The following is a 23,072-nucleotide window of genomic DNA, read 5'->3' on the forward strand; positions in this document are numbered from 1 at the left end:
TTTGTATGGAACAGTGATTTTTCTAGAGGGGTTCTGGGCCACAAGGTTGTTGGGTCATTTGCTAGCCTTCTGTCGTGAAGAACGCTTTCCTGGGCGTTGGGGTGGTTTGTTGTTCCAGCTCCCTTTCTTGGCTTCTTTTGGGAGCTGGTGCAACAAGAGGAGCTCAGCCTCTGCCTTCTGGCTGAGATGTCACCCTTCAAACAGCAATGCCTGCCTGGAGATAATGATGGCATTTGCCAAAAGGGCTTCGTTTGGCACATGATATCTTGAAAGGACGTACACCGTCCTTTCAGCTATCAAAGGCTAGTTCAAATGACATAAAAATGAGAACTCTCCAATGGAGTCTTACAGTAGGTGGAGAGTCCGAAAAAAACTCCTTCAGTCATCTCACTGAGAGTCATTGATTGGGGACACCAAGAATATAGGAAGGAATGCAGAAAGAAAAGATGAAATTGTGGTCAGGATCGGGGGGAGGGATGAACAGGGCCTGCTTGCCTTGAACCCAGGCTTTGTTGGCGGGTGGGGCATAAAGATCGAACGGGTCTGAAACTACAGAGTGGTGATGGTAACACCGTATCACCAGAGTTACACAACAGTGTCCCAAATTGCAACAATGATGAAAAAGTTTACTAATCCCAACTTAACCAACAAAAATAGACGAAACCATACAAAAAGTAAAACATCACCAGAAAGGTGGAAACAAACCAAATGCAAAGCAGCTCAGGGGAAAGGAACTCCATGTCCCCTGGGGGCAGACCAAGTTGCCGGCGTCCACGGTGAGCAGACAGGGATGGAGGCTGCAGAGCCGACCGCTCCCCTGGACATGGTGTTTCCGGCAAGGGCTCTGGGTCTCTGTCCAGAGCGGGGGCTCGTTCTTCCTGCAGGGGCGGGTGAGTCATCGTCGGCGTCTGGGTGTTGCGCGGGAGCCAGGGCAGGCTCTCCCTGCCGAGGCGGTGACTCCTCCTCTGCCTCGGGTTCTCCTGCCAAAGCCCGAGCAGGTACAGGTGCACGTGGAGGTGGAGGTTCTGGCTGAGGGGGTGGGACATCAGTGCCTGGGGCTGGGGGTCCTGCAGGCACGGAAATCCGATCTGCCCGGTGTGCTGGCCAGTACCCAGCTGGCCTGGTGTCTCTGCGAGGGCAAGGCTCGGTTCTCCATCTGCCCTCGGTGGATCCCTGGGTCCTGCACCTGGAGCCACCACCTCTGTAGGCACAGGTCTGGGAAGTGGAGCCTGGTTCCAGTTGGAGGCCAGTGCTAGAGCTGGGGGAGAAGCAAAGTTTGCCCACAGACCAGCCTTGGCATGTGCGTATCCCGGGACAGAAAGCTTCCAAGAGATTCCGAAAGAATACCCAGGGTTGGATGTCTTTTGGGACTGAAGTGTGCAAGATGGGGGTGGGGGTGTGAGGCCAGCGCTTGCTGCAGGCCCAGCAGCATCTTTCGGGGACTCGTCCCTGTGTAGCTCAGCACCCCCTCCCCACACACTCCCGTGCACCAGCCCCAGCGTCCTTACCTCTGTGCTCTGGCGTGCTGGGCTCCAGGTCCTCCTGCTGCCTCAGAGGCCGGGGTTCTCGGGACTCTGGGTCGGAGCCGGGTGTGCTGAGCTCCGTGGCAGCCTCAGACTGGGCCGCCGGGTGTATCCTGGGCGGTGTCTCGGCAGCAGGCCTTCCCCGCCTCCGCTTCGCCCCCGGTGGGGCTGATGCCTCCGTGGGCACGCTCACCTGGAGCCTGCACTGGGCCTCACGGGCGGGGGGTTGGTGCTCCGACCCCTCCCTCCGGGAGGTGGACGGGGTGTCCCCGTCCTCGGCCTCATCACGTGGGAAGCTCTGCAACGACAGTGACCGTCAGCCAGCCGTGCTGGGAGTTTTCCGAGCTGGGCCTGGCCAGTGGAGCCGCTGCTTCTGCCTGCTCGAACTTCTCTTCCCAGAAGGGTCAGAGACGTGTGTCTGCTCAGATCCCCACCCGGGAGGAAAGAGACCCACCTGAGGGTGTGAGGTCAGCCTGGGCGGCCGGCCCTGCCCGCACTGTTCCCATCCCAGCCAGCCTGATCTCCCCTGGGGTGTGGACACAACTTGTCCGCAGGCTTCTGACCCCACATCCGCCTGGACTTCCTTGAGGGAGACACACCCCGAGAAACCCGCATCCACACACACAGGCAAAGGACCCGGTGTTTCCGGGTGGCATGGGAGAGGTGGCCTGGCCCGGCCTGGGGCTCCCCGTGTTACCTTTCTGTTTCTCCGGGCAGAGGGCCAGAGGCCTCTCGGGGGTGCCCTGAGCCAACGTCGACAGGGTGCCCACGCACACTGCCTGTGAGCTCTCCTGAGGCCCCGGCCTCTGGGCAGGGGCAAACAGCAGAACATCCTGGCAGCAAGAGATCTGGCTGGGGGCTCCTCTCCGCTCTGGAGGCCTGGATACCCGGGTTGCGGGTTCTGTTGGGTTCTGTTGCCGGCAGGTGACATCATTTCCTGGGGTTCGTGCTGAGGTCCCTTCCCCAAAACTTCCCAAGGGAATCTCTGGGTTTCTGACTGCTCGACCACCCCCCTTAGGCCATGTGCAGGCACATTGACAGCCACACAGCCCAGCCCACAGCCCTGGGGAGGCCTGGGTGCAGCCAGGGCCTGAGCTCCGAGGACCCCGCTGCTCTCAGACCAGGCTCCTTCTTCTCATAAGTGGTGTGGCCCTGGACAAGCATATGCCCCTCAGGGTTTCCCCAGTCTCTCCATCTGCAGAGTGGGGGTCATTCTCCCATCTGTTTCCTAGGTCTGTCGGCCTACGAGCAGCTCCATGCCTCTCCACCTGGGGCCGATATCACGTGGAGCTTGTGCGCTGAGACTTCAGAAAGAAAGACTCCATCCAGGGCTGACACAGCACAGAATGGGGCAGAACGAGGCCTGGATGCGCCGTGGTACCCAGGAAAAGGCACTGCCCCTCCTGACTGTTTTGAGACCCCACATCCAAGTTGGAGGCCCGAAAGGAAGACTCGAAGGTCTCCCTCTCTTATAGAAAAGAGTAGCCAACTTTCTGGTCCTCTGTTTCCATTGAGATTCTGTTCAAGTGTCCCAGCTCGGCTTCTGCGGGTGGCTGAGCTTCTAATGGCTCCCTGCGTTCTTGTCTTTTCCTCTCCAAACCTTCCGTCCTTTTCCCCCTTCTGGGGTGGATGGGCGCTGTCATTGCTTCTACCTTCGAGACAGATTGATGAAAAGTCTGGACCATCGACTCCTTTCCTCTCTTTGGTTCCGTGTCTCTCTCTGGCTGTGTCCCTCTCTTTTCCTTTCTCGATTCAGTCTGTGTCTTCCTCTTTCTCTCTCGTGTGTGGATGGATGGATGCTAGGAATGCACATGTATATGATTAGATGAGGGTTATGTTTTAGGGATGGGTTAGAGGGAGAGAAAGGCTTTAGGTCGGAGTTGGTCATGGGGGAAGGGTCAAGGGTGGTGGTGGTGTTTCTTGGAATCTGAGTGCTGTGCATTCTTCGTCTCTTTCCATATGAACCCCTTCTCAGATACACCACTTGCAAGGAGTCTCTCATGTTCCGTTTCCTATCTTTTGCATCTGTGAATGCTTAGCTTCTCTGTTGTGAAGAGGTTCCATTGGATGGAAACCCATTGGTGTACTTCGTTTCCCTCTTTCCCTTACTTGAAGAGACGCATTTCTACCTCCGCCCAGCAAATGGCAAGGAGACTCTGATGTTAAGGAGCCTTTGACCTACGCTTCTTTCTAGCTATCTCATGACATCAGTCTTTAGGGTGAGGTTTTTCCCCGATATTGAGGTGGTGTGAGATCAAAACCAATAGCGTTCTTCAGATGTAGCTGTCTGGTTTTCCCATGGCCATTTATTGAAGAGGCTTTCTTGTTCCCATTTGGATATTCTCCCCTTCTGTGTCAGAGATGAGTTGACCATGGATGCCGGGGTTTGTTTCTGGACCCTCAACTTTATTCCATCGATCTGGATCTGTGTGTGTTGTTGTATTCCCAATAGCATACTGTCCTGCTGCTGCCGCTGCGGCTAAGTCACTTCAGTCGTGTCTGACTCTGCGCGACCCCATGGCCTGCAGCCTACCAGGCTCCTCCGTCCAGGGCATTTTCCAGGCAAGAGTACTGGCGTGGGTCGCCATCGCCTTCTCCGATACGCTCCTGAGGATCCTAGTTTGGTCGTCTAATTTCCTTTCACACAACCTTGGATGTCCGTATCGGGGCTTTTTCGTCGGATTGTATTGACAATTTAGGCTCTTTTCTGTTTCCGTAACCCCTTTTGCAGTTCTTTGTTCGGTGCGACAATGCATTGGCATTTTGGGAGGAATAGCATCCAAGCTGTGGATTGCCTTGTGGGGCTGTGACATCATTTTCCCAATAGGAATTCTTTCAAGCCCTGAGCACAGCTTCTCTTTCCAGTGATTGGTGTGGGCTTGATCTTCCTTCTTCCATCTCTCGCCGTTTTGTGAGAACAGGTCCTTCCTTCCCTTCTGGGTTAGATGGACTCGTGGGTATCACTTCAGTGCATGGCATTGTCAGTGGGGGTGATAATTCCCTTCTCATTGGAAGACTTTGCTGTGAGTATTAGAAATGCAAGTGATTTCTCTTCCCCTTCCTCCCTGTCCATCTCTCAGAGCCACCGGGAAACAGAGGCCTCATCCAGGGTCACACAGGCCTGAGGGAGTGCAACTAGACTGTTGTTTCTTCAGGCCCTCCGTGCTGGACATCATCCGGGATACTCTGTGTGTGTCTTCCTCAGTCTGGTGTCCCTTCAGACCTTTCCCTAGTTTTCACAGGCTTGTTGTGTTGGTGTTCTTTGTCTGTTTGGAGACACATCCTTGAGAAGCTTTGTGTTTCCACTCATTCGTCTCGCGATGTATGACCTGTCTTTTGCTTTTGTAATGAGGTCTTTCCCACAGTAGATATCTTTGATTTTGCAAAGTCCACTGTATTCTCTGGGTTGTTTTGTGGACTGCCTTTTAGTTTTGTGTGTGAAGACTCAAAGCACGTGTCCGGTTTCTGCTCATTGTTCTTCTAGATTTGTGACAAGTTTTCATGGAAACTTTGTCTAGGGATAACTGGAAGTGAACTCGGTGTAAGGTGTCAAGTCTCCATCTCCATTCATGTCATGCCCTGCAGTTTCCAATTCCCTGTTCCTGAGTGGTTTTGGAGACCTTGTGGGAAGTTTGGTTGCATGGGAGTTTGCATTTCCACCTTGAGTAGATTCCCACTGTTCTGCCCTCAGGGACACTGTCAAGGGGGAGTGAGGAGCAGCCTGCACTTCCAGCAGTGACCACACGGTGGGGCGAGTGCTGCTCTCCCCTCTGGGAGCCCCAGGCCACAGGCATCCCAGTGAGGAGCCAGCTCTGTGCTCGGCTGAAAGGAGTTAGACTCTCAGGAGCCTCTGAGCCCTTGCCTTTGGATCACCCAGGGTGGGCATTTACTGTGACAGAAAAAAATTGCCCTGAATTCCATGGACGGAAGAGCCTGGCTGTGTAGAGTTCGTGAGTTGCCGTGAATCAGACACAACTGAGGACACAAAAACTCAATAGACTAAAACACTTTTGGGGGGTGGGGGGAGTGAAAGGGGGTGATGTGGGGTTTTTTTGTCGTATATAATAGCCAAGGGAAATCTAGTTTAAACCTAAATTCACATAGATGGGAAAGGTATAGCTCTCCGTCACCCTATTAAAAAAAAAAAAAACTACTTAACTTTTCTGAAAGTTTATTTAGTAGCTTCCTTGAGCAGTTCATTGTGAAGCTTTTTTTTTTTTTTTCTGTGACATCGGCCTCATTAAAAAGTACGGTTTGCCTTTACTGGATAATTTTGTTCATTGGTTTGTTAGGGAATCTTGGTAATATTTGAGTTTCCTGGGGAGCATGGTCACATGACCTGGCCCTGGCCAATCGGTGCGTTCCACCTCCCTGGCCACTGTGATTGGCTCCGGACTGGGGCAGTGCCCAATCGGGGCCCAGGGCCGGGCCTCACGTTGGAAGCCAGGGGAAGACGAGCTCTCGTCCTGCTGGGGTAGGGGAAGGGGTGGGGCCGGGGGAGGTCAGGCTCCAGCAGTGGGAGGGGCTTGAGGTCCGCCTGCGGCAGTTGGTGACCTTCCTGCTCCCCTCAGGGCAGAGCCGCCGGCCTGAGAATGAGGGCGCTGCTGAGCCCAGGGGCTGGGATGGCCCGTTGCTGCTGTGGTCCCAGAGCTCCACCCGAGACCTGACGGAGGCCGTCTGCCCGTGAGTCCTCTCCCGCTTGTCTGTCAGCTTGTTTGAACCATGCTGGGTTTTCTGCCCAGCCGGCTAAGGGGAGTCCCTGGAAATGCAAGGGTGTGGGTTTTGGCAGACTTCAGGGAAGACATGCCAGATGAGCCTGGGAGACTCCAGCTTAATCTGGATTCAGGAGATATCTCTTCGGGCCAGCTAGTAATTGTAGGATAAGCCTAATGAGTCTTCACAGGATGAAGAGAGTAACGTGCCAAGGTAGCAATCGATGTCCTCATTCGAGAGGATGATGAAGCTGGTGCTCAGAGAAGGGGGGAACTTGGCCACAGCAAGGAGGTGTGCACCCAGACGGAACCCCCAGATCCGGCCATTTGAGCTCAGGGAGGCCACTGGTGTGGCTTGTCCCTGTGGCAGGGGCCGAGGCACGCAGCCCACCCTGATTCCTGCGGGGGCCTGACTTGGGAAGTGCCATCTGGTAGCTTTGAGACTCACCAAACCAAATTGCACTGGAGAGAGGAAGGACACCTTCCTTCATCCACCCCCCACCCCCGCCGGATTCCCACATACCCTGACCCCTTTCTCTGGATTTCGGAACCATTTCCAGAGTCCCGCTCATATGACCTCATTCGAAGTGCACTGTGGACGAGCTGCCATCTGCAGCTGCTACCACAGCAGCCAAGGGCTTTATCTCCCGAGTACCTCCCTTCCTTTGGAACTTGGGGGCCCTCTACTCCCCACTTGCACACCACAGACCTTTGCTGAGGATTGTGGGGACCCTCACTCAGTTTGCAGCACGTTGTAGCCATCCCTGTCCTCTCAATACCTCCCTTGCAACTCAGCTTGTGAGCTCCTTTGGAGCAGCGTGGCCCACCTGGCTGCAACGGCAGAGACACAGCTGACAGTGAAACAACAGCTTCGATCTGACAGCCGGAAAGCTCTGTCAAAAGGGACCTCCCTCTTCACACCGTAGAGGCTGTAGGAGCCGCCAGGGTTTGGGAACCAGTGCTGGGGCCAAAATGACTCCACAGCTGTTTTCCTTCCTGGGGAGGGTTCTGGCTCGAGTGGGAATGGCTCAAGTCTCCTAAGGTTCTGAAAGCCCACTGTGTGCAGATTCACGGTACACAGAGAGGAGAAGGTGGAGTCCTGCCCTGGAGGTGGTCACAGCTCACGGATGAGCCAGGCAGGCAGGCAGGCAGGCAGGGCATGAGAACACCTGAGCTGCCTTCATGAGTGAGTGGTGTGGGGGCAGAGGAAGAGAAGCCGGTCTGCTCCCTCATGTGGTGCCCAGGGCAGGTTGTCCCCAGAGGAAACCCTTACGACGGTGAGGACTCTCACTGCTGTTTCCCAAGGGGTTCCGTCGGTGCGTGTCTTCCCCGGAGCGGTCAGGCCGTCTCTAAAGTACACTGGCCATGGGCATTGCCTCTCCTTGGAACTTCCCATGTGTTTCTCTTTTGTATGGAACAGTGATTTTTCTAGAGGGGTTCTGGGCCACAAGGTTGTTGGGTCATTTGCTAGCCTTCTGTCGTGAAGAACGCTTTCCTGGGCGTTGGGGTGGTTTGTTGTTCCAGCTCCCTTTCTTGGCTTCTTTTGGGAGCTGGTGCAACAAGAGGAGCTCAGCCTCTGCCTTCTGGCTGAGATGTCACCCTTCAAACAGCAATGCCTGCCTGGAGATAATGATGGCATTTGCCAAAAGGGCTTCGTTTGGCACATGATATCTTGAAAGGACGTACACCGTCCTTTCAGCTATCAAAGGCTAGTTCAAATGACATAAAAATGAGAACTCTCCAATGGAGTCTTACAGTAGGTGGAGAGTCCGAAAAAAACTCCTTCAGTCATCTCACTGAGAGTCATTGATTGGGGACACCAAGAATATAGGAAGGAATGCAGAAAGAAAAGATGAAATTGTGGTCAGGATCGGGGGGAGGGATGAACAGGGCCTGCTTGCCTTGAACCCAGGCTTTGTTGGCGGGTGGGGCATAAAGATCGAACGGGTCTGAAACTACAGAGTGGTGATGGTAACACCGTATCACCAGAGTTACACAACAGTGTCCCAAATTGCAACAATGATGAAAAAGTTTACTAATCCCAACTTAACCAACAAAAATAGACGAAACCATACAAAAAGTAAAACATCACCAGAAAGGTGGAAACAAACCAAATGCAAAGCAGCTCAGGGGAAAGGAACTCCATGTCCCCTGGGGGCAGACCGAGTTGCCGGCGTCCACGGTGAGCAGACAGGGATGGAGGCTGCAGAGCCGACCGCTCCCCTGGACATGGTGTTTCCGGCAAGGGCTCTGGGTCTCTGTCCAGAGCGGGGGCTCGTTCTTCCTGCAGGGGCGGGTGAGTCATCGTCGGCGTCTGGGTGTTGCGCGGGAGCCAGGGCAGGCTCTCCCTGCCGAGGCGGTGACTCCTCCTCTGCCTCGGGTTCTCCTGCCAAAGCCCGAGCAGGTACAGGTGCACGTGGAGGTGGAGGTTCTGGCTGAGGGGGTGGGACATCAGTGCCTGGGGCTGGGGGTCCTGCAGGCACGGAAATCCGATCTGCCCGGTGTGCTGGCCAGTACCCAGCTGGCCTGGTGTCTCTGCGAGGGCAAGGCTCGGTTCTCCATCTGCCCTCGGTGGATCCCTGGGTCCTGCACCTGGAGCCACCACCTCTGTAGGCACAGGTCTGGGAAGTGGAGCCTGGTTCCAGTTGGAGGCCAGTGCTAGAGCTGGGGGAGAAGCAAAGTTTGCCCACAGACCAGCCTTGGCATGTGCGTATCCCGGGACAGAAAGCTTCCAAGAGATTCCGAAAGAATACCCAGGGTTGGATGTCTTTTGGGACTGAAGTGTGCAAGATGGGGGTGGGGGTGTGAGGCCAGCGCTTGCTGCAGGCCCAGCAGCATCTTTCGGGGACTCGTCCCTGTGTAGCTCAGCACCCCCTCCCCACACACTCCCGTGCACCAGCCCCAGCGTCCTTACCTCTGTGCTCTGGCGTGCTGGGCTCCAGGTCCTCCTGCTGCCTCAGAGGCCGGGGTTCTCGGGACTCTGGGTCGGAGCCGGGTGTGCTGAGCTCCGTGGCAGCCTCAGACTGGGCCGCCGGGTGTATCCTGGGCGGTGTCTCGGCAGCAGGCCTTCCCCGCCTCCGCTTCGCCCCCGGTGGGGCTGATGCCTCCGTGGGCACGCTCACCTGGAGCCTGCACTGGGCCTCACGGGCGGGGGGTTGGTGCTCCGACCCCTCCCTCCGGGAGGTGGACGGGGTGTCCCCGTCCTCGGCCTCATCACGTGGGAAGCTCTGCAACGACAGTGACCGTCAGCCAGCCGTGCTGGGAGTTTTCCGAGCTGGGCCTGGCCAGTGGAGCCGCTGCTTCTGCCTGCTCGAACTTCTCTTCCCAGAAGGGTCAGAGACGTGTGTCTGCTCAGATCCCCACCCGGGAGGAAAGAGACCCATCTGAGGGTGTGAGGTCAGCCTGGGCGGCCGGCCCTGCCCGCACTGTTCCCATCCCAGCCAGCCTGATCTCCCCTGGGGTGTGGACACAACTTGTCCGCAGGCTTCTGACCCCACATCCGCCTGGGCTTCCTTGAGGGAGACACACCCCGAGAAACCCGCATCCACACACACAGGCAAAGGACCCGGTGTTTCCGGGTGGCATGGGAGAGGTGGCCTGGCCCGGCCTGGGGCTCCCCGTGTTACCTTTCTGTTTCTCCGGGCAGAGGGCCAGAGGCCTCTCGGGGGTGCCCTGAGCCAACGTCGACAGGGTGCCCACGCACACTGCCTGTGAGCTCTCCTGAGGCCCCGGCCTCTGGGCAGGGGCAAACAGCAGAACATCCTGGCAGCAAGAGATCTGGCTGGGGGCTCCTCTCCGCTCTGGAGGCCTGGATACCCGGGTTGCGGGTTCTGTTGGGTTCTGTTGCCGGCAGGTGACATCATTTCCTGGGGTTCGTGCTGAGGTCCCTTCCCCAAAACTTCCCAAGGGAATCTCTGGGTTTCTGACTGCTCGACCACCCCCCTTAGGCCATGTGCAGGCACATTGACAGCCACACAGCCCAGCCCACAGCCCTGGGGAGGCCTGGGTGCAGCCAGGGCCTGAGCTCCGAGGACCCCGCTGCTCTCAGACCAGGCTCCTTCTTCTCATAAGTGGTGTGGCCCTGGACAAGCATATGCCCCTCAGGGTTTCCCCAGTCTCTCCATCTGCAGAGTGGGGGTCATTCTCCCATCTGTTTCCTAGGTCTGTCGGCCTACGAGCAGCTCCATGCCTCTCCACCTGGGGCCGATATCACGTGGAGCTTGTGCGCTGAGACTTCAGAAAGAAAGACTCCATCCAGGGCTGACACAGCACAGAATGGGGCAGAACGAGGCCTGGATGCGCCGTGGTACCCAGGAAAAGGCACTGCCCCTCCTGACTGTTTTGAGACCCCACATCCAAGTTGGAGGCCCGAAAGGAAGACTCGAAGGTCTCCCTCTCTTATAGAAAAGAGTAGCCAACTTTCTGGTCCTCTGTTTCCATTGAGATTCTGTTCAAGTGTCCCAGCTCGGCTTCTGCGGGTGGCTGAGCTTCTAATGGCTCCCTGCGTTCTTGTCTTTTCCTCTCCAAACCTTCCGTCCTTTTCCCCCTTCTGGGGTGGATGGGCGCTGTCATTGCTTCTACCTTCGAGACAGATTGATGAAAAGTCTGGACCATCGACTCCTTTCCTCTCTTTGGTTCCGTGTCTCTCTCTGGCTGTGTCCCTCTCTTTTCCTTTCTCGATTCAGTCTGTGTCTTCCTCTTTCTCTCTCGTGTGTGGATGGATGGATGCTAGGAATGCACATGTATATGATTAGATGAGGGTTATGTTTTAGGGATGGGTTAGAGGGAGAGAAAGGCTTTAGGTCGGAGTTGGTCATGGGGGAAGGGTCAAGGGTGGTGGTGGTGTTTCTTGGAATCTGAGTGCTGTGCATTCTTCGTCTCTTTCCATATGAACCCCTTCTCAGATACACCACTTGCAAGGAGTCTCTCATGTTCCGTTTCCTATCTTTTGCATCTGTGAATGCTTAGCTTCTCTGTTGTGAAGAGGTTCCATTGGATGGAAACCCATTGGTGTACTTCGTTTCCCTCTTTCCCTTACTTGAAGAGACGCATTTCTACCTCCGCCCAGCAAATGGCAAGGAGACTCTGATGTTAAGGAGCCTTTGACCTACGCTTCTTTCTAGCTATCTCATGACATCAGTCTTTAGGGTGAGGTTTTTCCCCGATATTGAGGTGGTGTGAGATCAAAACCAATAGCGTTCTTCAGATGTAGCTGTCTGGTTTTCCCATGGCCATTTATTGAAGAGGCTTTCTTGTTCCCATTTGGATATTCTCCCCTTCTGTGTCAGAGATGAGTTGACCATGGATGCCGGGGTTTGTTTCTGGACCCTCAACTTTATTCCATCGATCTGGATCTGTGTGTGTTGTTGTATTCCCAATAGCATACTGTCCTGCTGCTGCCGCTGCGGCTAAGTCACTTCAGTCGTGTCTGACTCTGCGCGACCCCATGGCCTGCAGCCTACCAGGCTCCTCCGTCCAGGGCATTTTCCAGGCAAGAGTACTGGCGTGGGTCGCCATCGCCTTCTCCGATACGCTCCTGAGGATCCTAGTTTGGTCGTCTAATTTCCTTTCACACAACCTTGGATGTCCGTATCGGGGCTTTTTCGTCGGATTGTATTGACAATTTAGGCTCTTTTCTGTTTCCGTAACCCCTTTTGCAATTCTTTGTTCGGTGCGACAATGCATTGGCATTTTGGGAGGAATAGCATCCAAGCTGTGGATTGCCTTGTGGGGCTGTGACATCATTTTCCCAATAGGAATTCTTTCAAGCCCTGAGCACAGCTTCTCTTTCCAGTGATTGGTGTGGGCTTGATCTTCCTTCTTCCATCTCTCGCCGTTTTGTGAGAACAGGTCCTTCCTTCCCTTCTGGGTTAGATGGACTCGTGGGTATCACTTCAGTGAATGGCATTGTCAGTGGGGGTGATAATTCCCTTCTCATTGGAAGACTTTGCTGTGAGTATTAGAAATGCAAGTGATTTCTCTTCCCCTTCCTCCCTGTCCATCTCTCAGAGCCACCGGGAAACAGAGGCCTCATCCAGGGTCACACAGGCCTGAGGGAGTGCAACTAGACTGTTGTTTCTTCAGGCCCTCCGTGCTGGACATCATCCGGGATACTCTGTGTGTGTCTTCCTCAGTCTGGTGTCCCTTCAGACCTTTCCCTAGTTTTCACAGGCTTGTTGTGTTGGTGTTCTTTGTCTGTTTGGAGACACATCCTTGAGAAGCTTTGTGTTTCCACTCATTCGTCTCGCGATGTATGACCTGTCTTTTGCTTTTGTAATGAGGTCTTTCCCACAGTAGATATCTTTGATTTTGCAAAGTCCACTGTATTCTCTGGGTTGTTTTGTGGACTGCCTTTTAGTTTTGTGTGTGAAGACTCAAAGCACGTGTCCGGTTTCTGCTCATTGTTCTTCTAGATTTGTGACAAGTTTTCATGGAAACTTTGTCTAGGGATAACTGGAAGTGAACTCGGTGTAAGGTGTCAAGTCTCCATCTCCATTCATGTCATGCCCTGCAGTTTCCAATTCCCTGTTCCTGAGTGGTTTTGGAGACCTTGTGGGAAGTTTGGTTGCATGGGAGTTTGCATTTCCACCTTGAGTAGATTCCCACTGTTCTGCCCTCAGGGACACTGTCAAGGGGGAGTGAGGAGCAGCCTGCACTTCCAGCAGTGACCACACGGTGGGGCGAGTGCTGCTCTCCCCTCTGGGAGCCCCAGGCCACAGGCATCCCAGTGAGGAGCCAGCTCTGTGCTCGGCTGAAAGGAGTTAGACTCTCAGGAGCCTCTGAGCCCTTGCCTTTGGATCACCCAGGGTGGGCATTTACTGTGACAGAAAAAAATTGCCCTGAATTCCATGGACGGAAGAGCCTGGCTGTGTAGAGTTCGTGAGTTGCCGTGAATCAGACACAACTGAGGACACAAAAACTCAATAGACTAAAACACTTTTGGGGGGTGGGGGGAGTGAAAGGGGGTGATGTGGGGTTTTTTTGTCGTATATAATAGCCAAGGGAAATCTAGTTTAAACCTAAATTCACATAGATGGGAAAGGTATAGCTCTCCGTCACCCTATTAAAAAAAAAAAAAACTACTTAACTTTTCTGAAAGTTTATTTAGTAGCTTCCTTGAGCAGTTCATTGTGAAGCATTTTTTTTTTTTTTTCTGTGACATCGGCCTCATTAAAAAGTACGGTTTGCCTTTACTGGATAATTTTGTTCATTGGTTTGTTAGGGAATCTTGGTAATATTTGAGTTTCCTGGGGAGCATGGTCACATGACCTGGCCCTGGCCAATCGGTGCGTTCCACCTCCCTGGCCACTGTGATTGGCTCCGGACTGGGGCAGTGCCCAATCGGGGCCCAGGGCCGGGCCTCACGTTGGAAGCCAGGGGAAGACGAGCTCTCGTCCTGCTGGGGTAGGGGAAGGGGTGGGGCCGGGGGAGGTCAGGCTCCAGCAGTGGGAGGGGCTTGAGGTCCGCCTGCGGCAGTTGGTGACCTTCCTGCTCCCCTCAGGGCAGAGCCGCCGGCCTGAGAATGAGGGCGCTGCTGAGCCCAGGGGCTGGGATGGCCCGTTGCTGCTGTGGTCCCAGAGCTCCACCCGAGACCTGACGGAGGCCGTCTGCCCGTGAGTCCTCTCCCGCTTGTCTGTCAGCTTGTTTGAACCATGCTGGGTTTTCTGCCCAGCCGGCTAAGGGGAGTCCCTGGAAATGCAAGGGTGTGGGTTTTGGCAGACTTCAGGGAAGACATGCCAGATGAGCCTGGGAGACTCCAGCTTAATCTGGATTCAGGAGATATCTCTTCGGGCCAGCTAGTAATTGTAGGATAAGCCTAATGAGTCTTCACAGGATGAAGAGAGTAACGTGCCAAGGTAGCAATCGATGTCCTCATTCGAGAGGATGATGAAGCTGGTGCTCAGAGAAGGGGGGAACTTGGCCACAGCAAGGAGGTGTGCACCCAGACGGAACCCCCAGATCCGGCCATTTGAGCTCAGGGAGGCCACTGGTGTGGCTTGTCCCTGTGGCAGGGGCCGAGGCACGCAGCCCACCCTGATTCCTGCGGGGGCCTGACTTGGGAAGTGCCATCTGGTAGCTTTGAGACTCACCAAACCAAATTGCACTGGAGAGAGGAAGGACACCTTCCTTCATCCACCCCCCACCCCCGCCGGATTCCCACATACCCTGACCCCTTTCTCTGGATTTCGGAACCATTTCCAGAGTCCCGCTCATATGACCTCATTCGAAGTGCACTGTGGACGAGCTGCCATCTGCAGCTGCTACCACAGCAGCCAAGGGCTTTATCTCCCGAGTACCTCCCTTCCTTTGGAACTTGGGGGCCCTCTACTCCCCACTTGCACACCACAGACCTTTGCTGAGGATTGTGGGGACCCTCACTCAGTTTGCAGCACGTTGTAGCCATCCCTGTCCTCTCAATACCTCCCTTGCAACTCAGCTTGTGAGCTCCTTTGGAGCAGCGTGGCCCACCTGGCTGCAACGGCAGAGACACAGCTGACAGTGAAACAACAGCTTCGATCTGACAGCCGGAAAGCTCTGTCAAAAGGGACCTCCCTCTTCACACCGTAGAGGCTGTAGGAGCCGCCAGGGTTTGGGAACCAGTGCTGGGGCCAAAATGACTCCACAGCTGTTTTCCTTCCTGGGGAGGGTTCTGGCTCGAGTGGGAATGGCTCAAGTCTCCTAAGGTTCTGAAAGCCCACTGTGTGCAGATTCACGGTACACAGAGAGGAGAAGGTGGAGTCCTGCCCTGGAGGTGGTCACAGCTCACGGATGAGCCAGGCAGGCAGGCAGGCAGGCAGGGCATGAGAACACCTGAGCTGCCTTCATGAGTGAGTGGTGTGGGGGCAGAGGAAGAGAAGCCGGTCTGCTCCCTCATGTGGTGCCCAGGGCAGGTTGTCCCCAGAGGAAACCCTTACGACGGTGAGGACTCTCACTGCTGTTTCCCAAGGGGTTCCGTCGGTGCGTGTCTTCCCCGGAGCGGTCAGGCCGTCTCTAAAGTACACTGGCCATGGGCATTGCCTCTCCTTGGAACTTCCCATGTGTTTCTCTTTTGTATGGAACAGTGATTTTTCTAGAGGGGTTCTGGGCCACAAGGTTGTTGGGTCATTTGCTAGCCTTCTGTCGTGAAGAACGCTTTCCTGGGCGTTGGGGTGGTTTGTTGTTCCAGCTCCCTTTCTTGGCTTCTTTTGGGAGCTGGTGCAACAAGAGGAGCTCAGCCTCTGCCTTCTGGCTGAGATGTCACCCTTCAAACAGCAATGCCTGCCTGGAGATAATGATGGCATTTGCCAAAAGGGCTTCGTTTGGCACATGATATCTTGAAAGGACGTACACCGTCCTTTCAGCTATCAAAGGCTAGTTCAAATGACATAAAAATGAGAACTCTCCAATGGAGTCTTACAGTAGGTGGAGAGTCCGAAAAAAACTCCTTCAGTCATCTCACTGAGAGTCATTGATTGGGGACACCAAGAATATAGGAAGGAATGCAGAAAGAAAAGATGAAATTGTGGTCAGGATCGGGGGGAGGGATGAACAGGGCCTGCTTGCCTTGAACCCAGGCTTTGTTGGCGGGTGGGGCATAAAGATCGAACGGGTCTGAAACTACAGAGTGGTGATGGTAACACCGTATCACCAGAGTTACACAACAGTGTCCCAAATTGCAACAATGATGAAAAAGTTTACTAATCCCAACTTAACCAACAAAAATAGACGAAACCATACAAAAAGTAAAACATCACCAGAAAGGTGGAAACAAACCAAATGCAAAGCAGCTCAGGGGAAAGGAACTCCATGTCCCCTGGGGGCAGACCGAGTTGCCGGCGTCCACGGTGAGCAGACAGGGATGGAGGCTGCAGAGCCGACCGCTCCCCTGGACATGGTGTTTCCGGCAAGGGCTCTGGGTCTCTGTCCAGAGCGGGGGCTCGTTCTTCCTGCAGGGGCGGGTGAGTCATCGTCGGCGTCTGGGTGTTGCGCGGGAGCCAGGGCAGGCTCTCCCTGCCGAGGCGGTGACTCCTCCTCTGCCTCGGGTTCTCCTGCCAAAGCCCGAGCAGGTACAGGTGCACGTGGAGGTGGAGGTTCTGGCTGAGGGGGTGGGACATCAGTGCCTGGGGCTGGGGGTCCTGCAGGCACGGAAATCCGATCTGCCCGGTGTGCTGGCCAGTACCCAGCTGGCCTGGTGTCTCTGCGAGGGCAAGGCTCGGTTCTCCATCTGCCCTCGGTGGATCCCTGGGTCCTGCACCTGGAGCCACCACCTCTGTAGGCACAGGTCTGGGAAGTGGAGCCTGGTTCCAGTTGGAGGCCAGTGCTAGAGCTGGGGGAGAAGCAAAGTTTGCCCACAGACCAGCCTTGGCATGTGCGTATCCCGGGACAGAAAGCTTCCAAGAGATTCCGAAAGAATACCCAGGGTTGGATGTCTTTTGGGACTGAAGTGTGCAAGATGGGGGTGGGGGTGTGAGGCCAGCGCTTGCTGCAGGCCCAGCAGCATCTTTCGGGGACTCGTCCCTGTGTAGCTCAGCACCCCCTCCCCACACACTCCCGTGCACCAGCCCCAGCGTCCTTACCTCTGTGCTCTGGCGTGCTGGGCTCCAGGTCCTCCTGCTGCCTCAGAGGCCGGGGTTCTCGGGACTCTGGGTCGGAGCCGGGTGTGCTGAGCTCCGTGGCAGCCTCAGACTGGGCCGCCGGGTGTATCCTGGGCGGTGTCTCGGCAGCAGGCCTTCCCCGCCTCCGCTTCGCCCCCGGTGGGGCTGATGCCTCCGTGGGCACGCTCACCTGGAGCCTGCACTGGGCCTCACGGGCGGGGGGTTGGTGCTCCGACCCCTCCCTCCGGGAGGTGGACGGGGTGTCCCCGTCCTCGGCCTCATCACGTGGGAAGCTCTGCAACGACAGTGACCGTCAGCCAGCCGTGCTGGGAGTTTTCCGAGCTGGGCCTGGCCAGTGGAGCCGCTGCTTCTGCCTGCTCGAACTTCTCTTCCCAGAAGGGTCAGAGACGTGTGTCTGCTCAGATCCCCACCCGGGAGGAAAGAGACCCACCTGAGGGTGTGAGGTCAGCCTGGGCGGCCGGCCCTGCCCGCACTGTTCCCATCCCAGCCAGCCTGATCTCCCCTGGGGTGTGGACACAACTTGTCCGCAGGCTTCTGACCCCACATCCGCCTGGGCTTCCTTGAGGGAGACACACCCCGAGAAACCCGCATCCACACACACAGGCAAAGGACCCGGTGTTTCCGGGTGGCATGGGAGAGGTGGCCTGGCCCGGCCTGGGGCTCCCCGTGTTACCTTTCTGTTTCTCCGGGCAGAGGGCCAGAGGCCTCTCGGGGGTGCCCTGAGCCAACGTCGACAGGGTGCCCACGCACACTGCCTGTGAGCTCTCCTGAGGCCCCGGCCTCTGGGCAGGGGCAAACAGCAGAACATCCTGGCAGCAAGAGATCTGGCTGGGGGCTCCTCTCCGCTCTGGAGGCCTGGATACCCGGGTTGCGGGTTCTGTTGGGTTCTGTTGCCGGCAGGTGACATCATTTCCTGGGGTTCGTGCTGAGGTCCCTTCCCCAAAACTTCCCAAGGGAATCTCTGGGTTTCTGACTGCTCGACCACCCCCCTTAGGCCATGTGCAGGCACATTGACAGCCACACAGCCCAGCCCACAGCCCTGGGGAGGCCTGGGTGCAGCCAGGGCCTGAGCTCCGAGGACCCCGCTGCTCTCAGACCAGGCTCCTTCTTCTCATAAGTGGTGTGGCCCTGGACAAGCATATGCCCCTCAGGGTTTCCCCAGTCTCTCCATCTGCAGAGTGGGGGTCATTCTCCCATCTGTTTCCTAGGTCTGTCGGCCTACGAGCAGCTCCATGCCTCTCCACCTGGGGCCGATATCACGTGGAGCTTGTGCGCTGAGACTTCAGAAAGAAAGACTCCATCCAGGGCTGACACAGCACAGAATGGGGCAGAACGAGGCCTGGATGCGCCGTGGTACCCAGGAAAAGGCACTGCCCCTCCTGACTGTTTTGAGACCCCACATCCAAGTTGGAGGCCCGAAAGGAAGACTCGAAGGTCTCCCTCTCTTATAGAAAAGAGTAGCCAACTTTCTGGTCCTCTGTTTCCATTGAGATTCTGTTCAAGTGTCCCAGCTCGGCTTCTGCGGGTGGCTGAGCTTCTAATGGCTCCCTGCGTTCTTGTCTTTTCCTCTCCAAACCTTCCGTCCTTTTCCCCCTTCTGGGGTGGATGGGCGCTGTCATTGCTTCTACCTTCGAGACAGATTGATGAAAAGTCTGGACCATCGACTCCTTTCCTCTCTTTGGTTCCGTGTCTCTCTCTGGCTGTGTCCCTCTCTTTTCCTTTCTCGATTCAGTCTGTGTCTTCCTCTTTCTCTCTCGTGTGTGGATGGATGGATGCTAGGAATGCACATGTATATGATTAGATGAGGGTTATGTTTTAGGGATGGGTTAGAGGGAGAGAAAGGCTTTAGGTCGGAGTTGGTCATGGGGGAAGGGTCAAGGGTGGTGGTGGTGTTTCTTGGAATCTGAGTGCTGTGCATTCTTCGTCTCTTTCCATATGAACCCCTTCTCAGATACACCACTTGCAAGGAGTCTCTCATGTTCCGTTTCCTATCTTTTGCATCTGTGAATGCTTAGCTTCTCTGTTGTGAAGAGGTTCCATTGGATGGAAACCCATTGGTGTACTTCGTTTCCCTCTTTCCCTTACTTGAAGAGACGCATTTCTACCTCCGCCCAGCAAATGGCAAGGAGACTCTGATGTTAAGGAGCCTTTGACCTACGCTTCTTTCTAGCTATCTCATGACATCAGTCTTTAGGGTGAGGTTTTTCCCCGATATTGAGGTGGTGTGAGATCAAAACCAATAGCGTTCTTCAGATGTAGCTGTCTGGTTTTCCCATGGCCATTTATTGAAGAGGCTTTCTTGTTCCCATTTGGATATTCTCCCCTTCTGTGTCAGAGATGAGTTGACCATGGATGCCGGGGTTTGTTTCTGGACCCTCAACTTTATTCCATCGATCTGGATCTGTGTGTGTTGTTGTATTCCCAATAGCATACTGTCCTGCTGCTGCCGCTGCGGCTAAGTCACTTCAGTCGTGTCTGACTCTGCGCGACCCCATGGCCTGCAGCCTACCAGGCTCCTCCGTCCAGGGCATTTTCCAGGCAAGAGTACTGGCGTGGGTCGCCATCGCCTTCTCCGATACGCTCCTGAGGATCCTAGTTTGGTCGTCTAATTTCCTTTCACACAACCTTGGATGTCCGTATCGGGGCTTTTTCGTCGGATTGTATTGACAATTTAGGCTCTTTTCTGTTTCCGTAACCCCTTTTGCAATTCTTTGTTCGGTGCGACAATGCATTGGCATTTTGGGAGGAATAGCATCCAAGCTGTGGATTGCCTTGTGGGGCTGTGACATCATTTTCCCAATAGGAATTCTTTCAAGCCCTGAGCACAGCTTCTCTTTCCAGTGATTGGTGTGGGCTTGATCTTCCTTCTTCCATCTCTCGCCGTTTTGTGAGAACAGGTCCTTCCTTCCCTTCTGGGTTAGATGGACTCGTGGGTATCACTTCAGTGAATGGCATTGTCAGTGGGGGTGATAATTCCCTTCTCATTGGAAGACTTTGCTGTGAGTATTAGAAATGCAAGTGATTTCTCTTCCCCTTCCTCCCTGTCCATCTCTCAGAGCCACCGGGAAACAGAGGCCTCATCCAGGGTCACACAGGCCTGAGGGAGTGCAACTAGACTGTTGTTTCTTCAGGCCCTCCGTGCTGGACATCATCCGGGATACTCTGTGTGTGTCTTCCTCAGTCTGGTGTCCCTTCAGACCTTTCCCTAGTTTTCACAGGCTTGTTGTGTTGGTGTTCTTTGTCTGTTTGGAGACACATCCTTGAGAAGCTTTGTGTTTCCACTCATTCGTCTCGCGATGTATGACCTGTCTTTTGCTTTTGTAATGAGGTCTTTCCCACAGTAGATATCTTTGATTTTGCAAAGTCCACTGTATTCTCTGGGTTGTTTTGTGGACTGCCTTTTAGTTTTGTGTGTGAAGACTCAAAGCACGTGTCCGGTTTCTGCTCATTGTTCTTCTAGATTTGTGACAAGTTTTCATGGAAACTTTGTCTAGGGATAACTGGAAGTGAACTCGGTGTAAGGTGTCAAGTCTCCATCTCCATTCATGTCATGCCCTGCAGTTTCCAATTCCCTGTTCCTGAGTGGTTTTGGAGACCTTGTGGGAAGTTTGGTTGCATGGGAGTTTGCATTTCCACCTTGAGTAGATTCCCACTGTTCTGCCCTCAGGGACACTGTCAAGGGGGAGTGAGGAGCAGCCTGCACTTCCAGCAGTGACCACACGGTGGGGCGAGTGCTGCTCTCCCCTCTGGGAGCCCCAGGCCACAGGCATCCCAGTGAGGAGCCAGCTCTGTGCTCGGCTGAAAGGAGTTAGACTCTCAGGAGCCTCTGAGCCCTTGCCTTTGGATCACCCAGGGTGGGCATTTACTGTGACAGAAAAAAATTGCCCTGAATTCCATGGACGGAAGAGCCTGGCTGTGTAGAGTTCGTGAGTTGCCGTGAATCAGACACAACTGAGGACACAAAAACTCAATAGACTAAAACACTTTTGGGGGGTGGGGGGAGTGAAAGGGGGTGATGTGGGGTTTTTTTGTCGTATATAATAGCCAAGGGAAATCTAGTTTAAACCTAAATTCACATAGATGGGAAAGGTATAGCTCTCCGTCACCCTATTTAAAAAAAAAAAAAACTACTTAACTTTTCTGAAAGTTTATTTAGTAGCTTCCTTGAGCAGTTCATTGTGAAGCATTTTTTTTTTTTTTTCTGTGACATCGGCCTCATTAAAAAGTACGGTTTGCCTTTACTGGATAATTTTGTTCATTGGTTTGTTAGGGAATCTTGGTAATATTTGAGTTTCCTGGGGAGCATGGTCACATGACCTGGCCCTGGCCAATCGGTGCGTTCCACCTCCCTGGCCACTGTGATTGGCTCCGGACTGGGGCAGTGCCCAATCGGGGCCCAGGGCCGGGCCTCACGTTGGAAGCCAGGGGAAGACGAGCTCTCGTCCTGCTGGGGTAGGGGAAGGGGTGGGGCCGGGGGAGGTCAGGCTCCAGCAGTGGGAGGGGCTTGAGGTCCGCCTGCGGCAGTTGGTGACCTTCCTGCTCCCCTCAGGGCAGAGCCGCCGGCCTGAGAATGAGGGCGCTGCTGAGCCCAGGGGCTGGGATGGCCCGTTGCTGCTGTGGTCCCAGAGCTCCACCCGAGACCTGACGGAGGCCGTCTGCCCGTGAGTCCTCTCCCGCTTGTCTGTCAGCTTGTTTGAACCATGCTGGGTTTTCTGCCCAGCCGGCTAAGGGGAGTCCCTGGAAATGCAAGGGTGTGGGTTTTGGCAGACTTCAGGGAAGACATGCCAGATGAGCCTGGGAGACTCCAGCTTAATCTGGATTCAGGAGATATCTCTTCGGGCCAGCTAGTAATTGTAGGATAAGCCTAATGAGTCTTCACAGGATGAAGAGAGTAACGTGCCAAGGTAGCAATCGATGTCCTCATTCGAGAGGATGATGAAGCTGGTGCTCAGAGAAGGGGGGAACTTGGCCACAGCAAGGAGGTGTGCACCCAGACGGAACCCCCAGATCCGGCCATTTGAGCTCAGGGAGGCCACTGGTGTGGCTTGTCCCTGTGGCAGGGGCCGAGGCACGCAGCCCACCCTGATTCCTGCGGGGGCCTGACTTGGGAAGTGCCATCTGGTAGCTTTGAGACTCACCAAACCAAATTGCACTGGAGAGAGGAAGGACACCTTCCTTCATCCACCCCCCACCCCCGCCGGATTCCCACATACCCTGACCCCTTTCTCTGGATTTCGGAACCATTTCCAGAGTCCCGCTCATATGACCTCATTCGAAGTGCACTGTGGACGAGCTGCCATCTGCAGCTGCTACCACAGCAGCCAAGGGCTTTATCTCCCGAGTACCTCCCTTCCTTTGGAACTTGGGGGCCCTCTACTCCCCACTTGCACACCACAGACCTTTGCTGAGGATTGTGGGGACCCTCACTCAGTTTGCAGCACGTTGTAGCCATCCCTGTCCTCTCAATACCTCCCTTGCAACTCAGCTTGTGAGCTCCTTTGGAGCAGCGTGGCCCACCTGGCTGCAACGGCAGAGACACAGCTGACAGTGAAACAACAGCTTCGATCTGACAGCCGGAAAGCTCTGTCAAAAGGGACCTCCCTCTTCACACCGTAGAGGCTGTAGGAGCCGCCAGGGTTTGGGAACCAGTGCTGGGGCCAAAATGACTCCACAGCTGTTTTCCTTCCTGGGGAGGGTTCTGGCTCGAGTGGGAATGGCTCAAGTCTCCTAAGGTTCTGAAAGCCCACTGTGTGCAGATTCACGGTACACAGAGAGGAGAAGGTGGAGTCCTGCCCTGGAGGTGGTCACAGCTCACGGATGAGCCAGGCAGGCAGGCAGGCAGGCAGGGCATGAGAACACCTGAGCTGCCTTCATGAGTGAGTGGTGTGGGGGCAGAGGAAGAGAAGCCGGTCTGCTCCCTCATGTGGTGCCCAGGGCAGGTTGTCCCCAGAGGAAACCCTTACGACGGTGAGGACTCTCACTGCTGTTTCCCAAGGGGTTCCGTCGGTGCGTGTCTTCCCCGGAGCGGTCAGGCCGTCTCTAAAGTACACTGGCCATGGGCATTGCCTCTCCTTGGAACTTCCCATGTGTTTCTCTTTTGTATGGAACAGTGATTTTTCTAGAGGGGTTCTGGGCCACAAGGTTGTTGGGTCATTTGCTAGCCTTCTGTCGTGAAGAACGCTTTCCTGGGCGTTGGGGTGGTTTGTTGTTCCAGCTCCCTTTCTTGGCTTCTTTTGGGAGCT

The 23,072-nt window shown here is 55.0% G+C and overlaps 2 protein-coding genes and 2 long non-coding RNA genes across 4 annotated transcripts in view; 1 reads left to right on the forward strand and 3 right to left on the reverse strand.

Moving 5' to 3' along the window:
• LOC145529708 (uncharacterized) overlaps positions 1-23,072 on the forward strand; it is a 221,810-nt gene that overhangs the window by 1,603 nt on the left and 197,135 nt on the right. Inside the window, exons 2-4 of the long non-coding RNA XR_014071297.1 lie at positions 6,095-6,206; positions 13,737-13,848; positions 21,380-21,491. This is a non-coding gene — a long non-coding RNA (uncharacterized LOC145529708). The remainder of the gene's footprint in view (positions 1-6,094; positions 6,207-13,736; positions 13,849-21,379; positions 21,492-23,072) is intronic.
• On the reverse strand, positions 609-2,391 carry LOC145529724 (uncharacterized). Its single transcript, XR_014071314.1, has 2 exons — positions 1,509-2,391; positions 609-1,258 (listed from the first exon to the last, which is right to left on the reverse strand). It is a non-coding gene; the product is annotated as an uncharacterized LOC145529724 (long non-coding RNA).
• LOC145529602 (uncharacterized) lies at positions 8,247-10,061 on the reverse strand. The gene is made up of 3 exons (XM_081550191.1): positions 9,862-10,061; positions 9,150-9,462; positions 8,247-8,899 (listed from the first exon to the last, which is right to left on the reverse strand). Exons 1-3 carry the CDS (start codon positions 9,994-9,996, stop codon positions 8,271-8,273), a joined length of 1,077 nt encoding a protein of 358 aa, XP_081406317.1. The 5' UTR covers positions 9,997-10,061; the 3' UTR covers positions 8,247-8,270.
• LOC145529537 (uncharacterized) lies at positions 15,889-18,905 on the reverse strand. The gene is made up of 3 exons (XM_081550116.1): positions 17,504-18,905; positions 16,792-17,104; positions 15,889-16,541 (listed from the first exon to the last, which is right to left on the reverse strand). Exons 1-3 carry the CDS (start codon positions 17,738-17,740, stop codon positions 15,913-15,915), a joined length of 1,179 nt encoding a protein of 392 aa, XP_081406242.1. The 5' UTR covers positions 17,741-18,905; the 3' UTR covers positions 15,889-15,912.

Source organism: Giraffa tippelskirchi, chromosome 12, assembly GCF_054371585.1.
Source record: "Giraffa tippelskirchi isolate mGirTip1 chromosome 12, T2T-mGirTip1v1.2.pri, whole genome shotgun sequence".
NCBI classification, from domain to species: Eukaryota; Metazoa; Chordata; class Mammalia; order Artiodactyla; family Giraffidae; genus Giraffa; species Giraffa tippelskirchi.

Excerpts from the sequence above, each read along its gene's own strand:
- LOC145529602 (XM_081550191.1), bottom strand. The coding sequence starts at position 9,996 with ATGTTCTGCTGTTTGCCCCTGCCCAGAGGCCGGGGCCTCAGGAGAGCT. Across the intron at positions 9,463-9,861 it reads CTGCCCGGAGAAACAGAAAG|AGCTTCCCACGTGATGAGGC; the intron begins GTAACACGGGGA and ends CTGTCGTTGCAG. Across the intron at positions 8,900-9,149 it reads CAGCACGCCAGAGCACAGAG|CTCTAGCACTGGCCTCCAAC; the intron begins GTAAGGACGCTG and ends CTTCTCCCCCAG.
- LOC145529537 (XM_081550116.1), bottom strand. The coding sequence starts at position 17,740 with ATGATGTCACCTGCCGGCAACAGAACCCAACAGAACCCGCAACCCGGG. Across the intron at positions 17,105-17,503 it reads CTGCCCGGAGAAACAGAAAG|AGCTTCCCACGTGATGAGGC; the intron begins GTAACACGGGGA and ends CTGTCGTTGCAG. Across the intron at positions 16,542-16,791 it reads CAGCACGCCAGAGCACAGAG|CTCTAGCACTGGCCTCCAAC; the intron begins GTAAGGACGCTG and ends CTTCTCCCCCAG.